At 44.9% G+C, this 8,448-nt stretch overlaps 1 protein-coding gene across 1 annotated transcript; it reads right to left on the bottom strand.

Moving 5' to 3' along the window:
* Positions 1 to 2,322: 2,322 nt before the first annotated feature.
* Positions 2,323 to 4,426, bottom strand: LOC139818290 (matrilysin-like). The gene is made up of 4 exons (XM_071786910.1): positions 4,397 to 4,426; positions 3,460 to 3,787; positions 2,976 to 3,331; positions 2,323 to 2,694 (listed from the first exon to the last, which is right to left on the bottom strand). Exons 1-4 carry the CDS (start codon positions 4,424 to 4,426, stop codon positions 2,323 to 2,325), a joined length of 1,086 nt encoding a protein of 361 aa, XP_071643011.1.
* Positions 4,427 to 8,448: the final 4,022 nt, after the last annotated feature.

The following is an 8,448-nucleotide window of genomic DNA, read 5'->3' as shown; positions in this document are numbered from 1 at the left end:
TATTGACAAAAATCCTACTAGTAAAATAATTTCAACGCTTGTTTCCCACCTTACACGGTGGAAAAATAAAAAGTACATCACAAAACGGGAGTATCTTTCACTATATGTCAGTGACGGCATTTTGCCTAGGGCATATGGTTTACCAAAAATCCACAAACCAAACTGCCCACTCAGAATCATTGTGTCCTCCATTAACACCCCTCTGTATGATCTAGCTTCGTTCTTACAAAAGATTTTACATAAAAGTCTGCCCATAAGCGAAGCCAGCATTAAAGACAGTTTTACTCTTGTAGAAAAATTGTAGAACAACAAAGAATTTCCCTCCGGATTCGTTCTTTTTTCTTTAGACGTCATTTCACTTTTCACGAATGTTCCGACCAAATTAGTTATTGATAGCATATGCAGACAATGGAATCTCATATCCTCAAATACTAAATTACCGCGAGATGAATTCTTAGCCGCTCTTAAATTTGTACTTGACTCTACTTATTTTACCTTCAACAATATCATTTATAGACAGACTCATGGTAGCCCTATGGGTTCCCCTCTGTCCCCTGATGCGGCAGAGATTGTTATGCGAGACCTTGAAAACAAAGCTTTAAAACGACTCAAATATATTCCGCCTTTTTATTTTCGTTATGTCGACGACGTTGCATCTGCAGCGCCTGTTGAGTTCATACAAGACACTCTTGATATTTTTAATTCCATCCATAACAGGCTACAATTTACGATAGAAATCAGCGATAATAACACTCTCAATTTTCTTGACACCACAATAATAGTTGCCAATGAAAAATTGATATTCGATTGGTATCACAAACCAACTTTCTCTGGACGATACCTCAGCTTCTTTTCTAGCCATCCTAATAGCCAAAAAAGAGGAGTAGTTTTGGGACTAATTGACAGAGCTTTTAGACTATCCCAGCCTATTTTCCACCAAAAAAATATGTCTCTGGCTGTTACACTCTTACTCGAAAATGGTTACCCGCTGAACTTTGTTTTCGCGATTTTTTTGGAAAAACTTAAATCTCTTCACAAAAGATCTCCATCGAGATCTTCCGACGATGAAGATCTAACAAGCAAGTCTTACCTGTCTGTTCCGTATGTAAAAAATATTTCAGAGAAGTTTACCCATCTCACTAGCATTGTAGACAGAAAATTGAGTTTATACGGTTTTAACCGACTTAATGGTTGTACATAAGGACATAGTCGATAATGCTTCTCAGAGCAATGTTGTGTATCGCATTAATTGCTCTGATTGCGACGCTTCCTATACTGGACAGACTGGCAGACTTTTGGGAACTCGCATTAGAGAACATAAACGAGTAAATCCTGGGGGACATTCGGTGGTACAAATGCATTGCGTGGATAATAATCACAAGTTTGATTTCGGGAATGCTGCAATTCTCGACAAAGAACCGTTCCATGTCAGACGCTTGGTCTCTGAAATGTTACATATTGGCTTACAACATAATAGCATTAACTTACATACGGACACTGCCTTTTTAGGCGAGGCTTATATTCCGCTAATAAATAAAATAAAACACCGTTCTACTGTTTAAATAAATTCTTCAATTTCTTTTGTGCGGCTGTTTGTATTTTCGCCTATATGCCTGTTTGTTTTTGCTTGCGTGTCTCCGAGTTCACGGCGTGCGTTCTTCGAACTCGCATTAGTAGTTCTGACACCGACGACTACAGATCGCTCTCTCCGGATGGAGAATGGCTATGAATACCATCTGATACGTTTAGACCGCTGTTCGTGTAGCATGCAGTAAGTCAATTACTTTTCTATCTATTATACAGTTCTTAACATTCACTGCATTCTGCAGTTTTGCCGGGCCACAGTTTGCCACCTTTCGTCTCCCTCTGCTATGGAAGACGAGATTGACTCTCACAGTCGTTTGCTGCACGGATGCGGGCCTGACATACGCTTTATAACATCGCGGATTCGAGATGCGCGCTCGATGTTCTCAAGAATACGAACTTTTCCTATATCTGTGCTTACGTCTTCGTGTCAGCTCGTTGCGATACCACCGCTCACGTGCTTATTAATTTAATTTCTTATACATCGTATATGCGTTCTTTGATTACTATCACTGAAGAGGGCCCAATTCAGGGCAGAAACGTTTGATAATTTTTAATTTGTTAATATTTTAATGTATTGACTAAGAATTTGTTAATTATAATTTTCGCATATTAGATCCTGCGTTGGCTCTCATAGCCCATTATTTACCTTGTTTTTAAGAAATAAATTACGATTCCCCCTCCTTTCATTAATATTCTCAGGAGCGGTATGTAAAGGGGGGGATACGTCGAATCGTTCTATTCTTCCTCTTCTTTATTCGACGTCTCCTTCGCGTCAATTTGAACGAATCGACTCAATAGATCTCGCAGTTGCATCATCATTCCGTCTCTCGGGCAGGTAATACCGAGGATCCTCAGATCAAAATTGCCGGATGCCGTTACGGTTTTCGTGAATTCGTTGAATCTGTAGAATCGGTTTTTACTGATGAAGTACAGATTACCGTCGATGTATCGAAAGGCCGACGATACGCTGTGAGGTATTCCCGGAAATATCATATCAATGTGGTAGAACTTAACGATAGTCATCGAACAATCGTCTATCTCGCCCACAACATTATCGTTGTATATGATATAAGATCGTCCTTCGTTCGTGTTCAGCACGGCGTTGATCTTTGCGTTCGTATCGAGAAGTCAGAGATCTGCGTGAAATCTCGGCCAAGTTAAAACTAGCTTTACACGCGGATAAGTGATCATATAGCTCATATTGCCAGCGAACAGCATGATATTGCCCGAGGGCGCCTGATACGCGGCCGTCAGACGCGTGAAATTCTTAGGAAGAAATTTCACGCGTCCGTCAATAGCAAGGGTTTCTTATAAATTTTCCCGTCTATATCGATCGACCACATGTATCGTTCGTGCGAGATATACAATCGACCGTTCATTATCAGTACGATATCCACGTTTCGCAAGGTGCACAGATCCGTTTCGACGTTTTTCGTAGCCGTCGTCGTCGTCGTCGGTATCGTCGTTGTGGTAGTCGCCGGTGTTGTCGTCGTTAGTTTTGGAAAATTAACGTTTTCTTTAGCACCGTACAAGTGTTGTATGGAAAGAACGTCCTCTAGACTGAGTTGAACGGGGAATGCATCATCAGGCACGTACGTGTACATCACCGAATCTTTGTGAAAAGTGTGTGGCAAGCCTAAAGCGTGACCGATCTCGTGCGTCAGCGTGTAAAGTAAATTGTACGTTCCCGGGGGATTCTTATTCAGCTGTATGTGCCACGTCTCCGCTTTGTCTACGTGCACCTCTGAGACGTAATTGCGTTCTCCGGTGGGAAAGAACGCGTGAGCGAGATCTCCGTGGGGGCCGTCGAGCGCAGTCGAACACAGTTTTTTTCGTCGGAGGGGGGGTTTACCATCATGTGACGCCACTCACGAAACAATATCAGAATATCGGGATTCAGCAAATCGCGCTCGAACGTCAATGACGAATTCGCTGCCCACAGATCGAACGCGGCACGGGTCGTTTTCAAAATCAAGTCGTTGGCCAGATGAAAATTCCATTTGAGATGTTTCTTCGGCCATTTGTCCGAAAGCGGAGCGAACGTGCGCTCCGAAATGTCCTCGACGCCGCATCGCGGTTTACGCATTCGATTCAGCGTCTCTTCGTTTAATTCACCGTCGCCGGATAGTCGATGGAATTCTTGAAACAGTGAGATGGCTCGATGTAACTCCTGCGTAGTGTTGTAGGACGATGAAAATCGCTGTGTGTTGAAAAAAGAAAAAGAATTCGCTACCTGATTTGATTCCGTAAACACACTCCCCGTACACTCCCCCGCGCGGGACGAGCCATGCACGCGACTGAGAAGCGACCGCACGGGCGCGCGACGGGCGGCCCCTATTCACACGAGTCGACGGCGCAACCAAATATCCCTACGCGCGCGACCGCCGCGAGAAGACGATGCGGGTGAGATTCATTAAGGTCTTCACACATAAAATGCCGTAAGGACGTAAAACGTAAGCGTAAGAAAATCTATCAATCCCAATCGAGTATTTTCCCTTACTGGGATTACGTACAGCGCAATACTTGATTGGGATTGGTCGATTTTCTTACGCTTACGTTTTACGTCCTTACGCGATTTTGTGTGTGAAGGCCTTTAGTCGAGAAGATTCCAAGGCATTAGCATACGTTTTTAGAGAGATAGAATTTACATTGTGACGCACTATTATGAGAAAGAAATCCCGATCCAAGTGAGAGATTGAGTATAAAAAGCAGTTATCGGTGGTTCAATAACCCCGACAGCACGTATCGTTCCAAGCTAGAGAACGGATACATTTGTTTACGACAACGATGATCGCCATAACGCATTTACGGCAAGAAGGAAGTACCACAAGGACGCCATTATTGTATCGAAGTGGACTCGTCTATTATTATCCATACGAGAGGGAATCACGTTACGCATTGAATATCGTATTGGATTTTGCCCAGGAGGCTAATTACATCACACGAGGTAATATATATATATTTCTGAATTACCATAGATCACCAGATTATGCCCAATGATAACTGTAATATCATTACAGCCTTTCTTCGATCTCTGGTTGCAGAAATGTATATCACGAGAAATATTGTCCCAGAGAACTTTGAATATGTGAATGGATCGCTCTTTTCACCGGATTGAAAGACATTTCGAGTTTGTTAAATACCTTCGAGAAGTTCTACGTGGATTAAAGACTCGTTTCTTAATATTACAATCGAGAATATTAATAATGTAACGCGTGCCTTTCTTTTGATGTTCACCGACTTAATTTAAAGTTTGTTCATAATGAGTTTGTTTCTATCGGTATATATTTTCGTTTCTTAAAGTCTATCTATATATTCTGTACATTATTCATATATTTGCGGCATAATGATTGGTGCGTAACAATCTTACCGAAAGCTTAAAATTATAATCGGTTTAACTAATTATCTTTTAATTTTCCTTATCCATATTTCTTTTGAGAAATACTATTTATGTGTTATAATTCACCGATGTAATTTTTGTGTATGGCTATTATTGCCTCAATATTATTCGAATAAGACCGAGATCATTACGCACTAAATCCACCATATATCAATACGAATTGTTTTTACTATTGTACGTTTGTTATCATATGAAGACTTTTATTTGATATGTTCAACGAGTTTGATGATACGTATTTACTTTATGGAAAGATATAATCTAATAAAATAGTATAAGTTCACCAATGAGAATTCCTTTATAATAAAGTACGTAATCAATTAATGCAAAGGATTTTTCACACTTTTTTTCAAACACTGTGCACCGTTGTTGTTATCCAGATACCCATATTTTTTGCAGATAACTGATCACAGTCTCATTTTGATTCGATTCACAATTTACCGCCACGACGATAATAATCGCGCACGTAATTACGCGCGCGAGCGACATCGTCGAGAGAGAGAACAATACGTTTCTCTCCTCGACCCCTTGACCCCTTGAGAAGTGATAAGCGTCACCGCCCGATCGAAGCGCGAGTGACCTACGTATCGAGCGATGCGTTCCTTTTTTCAGCGATCGCGACGCGAGTGAGGAGGATCTCAGTAAAGGTGTCAATTCGTGAGACGCTGAAAATGAGCGTCGACGAGGCGAACGTGACAATTTCGCTTTTGACGTTAGCGTAAAAAATGAAGTTGCATTTGTATAATATTCAGCATCGTCCTAGTACAATAAAAACATAGACTTTAATATACGTAAAAATAATAATAATTATTGTTAAATAATATCTTCAAGTAATAATATTTTATGGATACATACATAAATAAAAGATAGTAATTCTGAAGATTTAGAAATTGATATCGCGACGCGAATGAGAGGTCTCAGTAAGTCTAAATGTTAGCGAAAATAGGTATTGCGACGCAGGTGAAAGGTTAAATATTATATGATTCGGATGAGAGGTCCCAGTAAGTTTGTAAAATGTAAACAGAAATAGATATCGCGACGCGGGTGAGAGGTTACTTATATAAATATATGGGACGTTCCATGTCAACCGGGACAGGGCCGTCTCCAAAATTCTATTGAACCGATTAAAATGGTTAAGGGCTTAAAATCTTTGTTTTTGTGTGCTTTATCAAATACAGTGTGGTACTTTTGAAAATTCAATATGGCGGTCAAAATATGGCGCTTCATATGAGTTAAAAACACAAATCATATGATTAAATTGTTGTTTCTAATGGAAAAAAGAGGATACATAGCTTGTGAGTAGATAGCACTAAGATTTGGATGTCTCTCAAAAAAATAAAAATGGCGGATAGTAGGAGTTATTTTGAGAGATCTACCCCGGGGGCTCCGAGGGGGAAGCGGGGCGGGGGGGTATCGCGGGCAAGGGGGGAGCGGAGCGGGGAAACTCGAGGGCGAGGGGGTCCGCGGGGAAAAAGGGGACTCGAGGGCATGGGTGGTCCGCGGGGAGGGGGGGTGGTCGGCGAGCATGTCGGGACATGTTTATTAAATGTTAATAAACATATCAAGGGTACCGCCAAGGGGGGGGGGTGTCCGCGTTCTACGCTGAGAGTGGTCCGGGGGTGAAGAGTAGGTGTCCGCGTTCTAGGGCGAAGGGGTCCGCGCGGGGGAGTAGGTGTCCGCGTTTTAGACCGATGTGGTCCGCGGGGGGGGGCATCACTTTATCGGCGCGGGGTATTACAAAAGCTAACGGGCGCCGTTCGGCTGCTGGAATTTTATCGGCGGCGCGCCGCGGGAGGATGGGGGTCCGCGTCCAACGGCCACGTCGGTCCGCGTGACGTCACACGGCTCGCCCGCGTCTCGTTCGCCGTTATCTCTTCTTCGCGCGCGGTTTCTCTTTCTTGCTCCCACGTTATTAATTTTTTAGGTAAAAAAAAACAAAAAAGAAAATACCTTAATCTCGACGAGGGGGGGCCCCATGGCCGCGGCCCGCCGGCATCTGTCTCAACGCAGCCATCAATTCCAATTGGTCGAACGCCTCGTCCGCCAACCTTTCGTCCTCCGCGGTTGGACGATACGCGCGACCCTGCGCGAGGGAGTCGGCGTAAATTTGTGCCCGCCCGCGTCCGATGGCCGGGAGGCCGAGAGCGTTCCGCAGCGCTTGCTCGCGTGAAATACCGTGGTAGCGTGCCCACCTGAACTGTTGGGAGGCCGAGAGCGTTCCGCAGCGCTTGCCCGCGTGAAATACCGGGTGGCGTGCCCACCTGAACTGTTGGGAGGCCGAGAGTGTTCCGCAGCGCTTGCCCGCGTGAAATACCGGGTGGCGTGCCCACCTGAGCTGTTGGGAGCCGGGGCGAGGGTGGCTGACGCGGGGGAGCCGGGGCGAGGGTGGCTGACGCGGGGGAGCAGTGGACTTTGCCTCCTGAATTTCACTATCACTATTATCACTATCGTCTATAACTTCAGATTCGAAGTTATCAATGTCAAAGTCGGAATCAAAAAATTCTGCGATACTAACGTTTAGTACCGGCCGCCCGCGGGGGATAAGCCCGCGTCCGCCACCGTTCGTCCGCGGGCTACGCGGGAGACGCGGGAGACGCGGGAGAGCAGCGACAAAGTCATTAAAATTAAAATCATCAAAGTCGTTAAAATTAAAATCATCAAAGTTGTTGAGGATAGAAACCGAATTCCGTTGCGAGAGAGGAATTGTTGGGCGCCGTATCTTTGCCAACGGCACTGATCGCGAAGTGAGGCGAAAAGAAAGGGCCATTACCGAGATATCGAACATGGCCCTGCCATGGAGCGTCGCCCAATAATCCTTCGCTCCCGTTCAATTTGTGCGAACTCATGCGAGTCATGCGCACGCGTTTACGCGCTTTCGTGCAATACGCAACGCGGTTCGATCACGGATCGATATGATTCGTCCTCCCTGTAACGCACCCGGCTCCCCCGCCGAGCCACCCTCATGCCGGAACACGACCGTCCGCCGGCAGGCAGAATAGTAGTAGCACTCGCGCCGAAAAGTCGAAAACCGTTCGCCGCGATCCGCATCCTCGATCGATTGCCGCGCGAGACGGAGGTCATACGCTCCACCAGCCGTCTTCAACGGGGAAGTGGACGACCTCAGTGAGCGAGAACGCGATTCTCCTCACCGACTTGGTGCACAAAAAGCTTCACTTCTGTGCGGGACTTGTCGCTCTCGGAGCCGTCCCCCAGCGAAACGTTAAAAGCGTCGCACGTGATACTCCACTTAGTGAGATCACGCAACGCACTGTATCGTTAAAAGCGTCGCACGTGATACTCCACTTAGTGAGATCACGCATTGCACACTGTATCGTTAAAGGACAACTGTGCTTAATTGTGCTGTGATTAAAGATATTAACCAAAGAAACGGCGGTAATCATTTGCAAACTCCTCGCCGATCAGAGATACGCTTCGCGCCCTTGTCAGGGCGGAATCCGGCAATC

This window comes from Temnothorax longispinosus, chromosome 8 (assembly GCF_030848805.1).
Source record: "Temnothorax longispinosus isolate EJ_2023e chromosome 8, Tlon_JGU_v1, whole genome shotgun sequence".
In the NCBI taxonomy this organism is placed as follows: Eukaryota; Metazoa; Arthropoda; class Insecta; order Hymenoptera; family Formicidae; genus Temnothorax; species Temnothorax longispinosus.
This window is presented reverse-complemented; position numbering and strand designations above follow the sequence as displayed.

What these genes read in the sequence shown, in the direction of transcription:
- LOC139818290 (XM_071786910.1), bottom strand. Translation starts at nt 4,426, where the DNA reads ATGGCGTCCTTGTGGTACTTCCTTCTTGCC. An exon ending in CGATATTCTGATATTGTTTC is followed by an intron (nt 3,332 to 3,459) that starts GTGAGTGGCGTC and finishes ATTACGTCTCAG; the next exon opens with AGGTGCACGTAGACAAAGCG. An exon ending in CCTTGCGAAACGTGGATATC is followed by an intron (nt 2,695 to 2,975) that starts GTACTGATAATG and finishes ACGAACGCAAAG; the next exon opens with ATCAACGCCGTGCTGAACAC.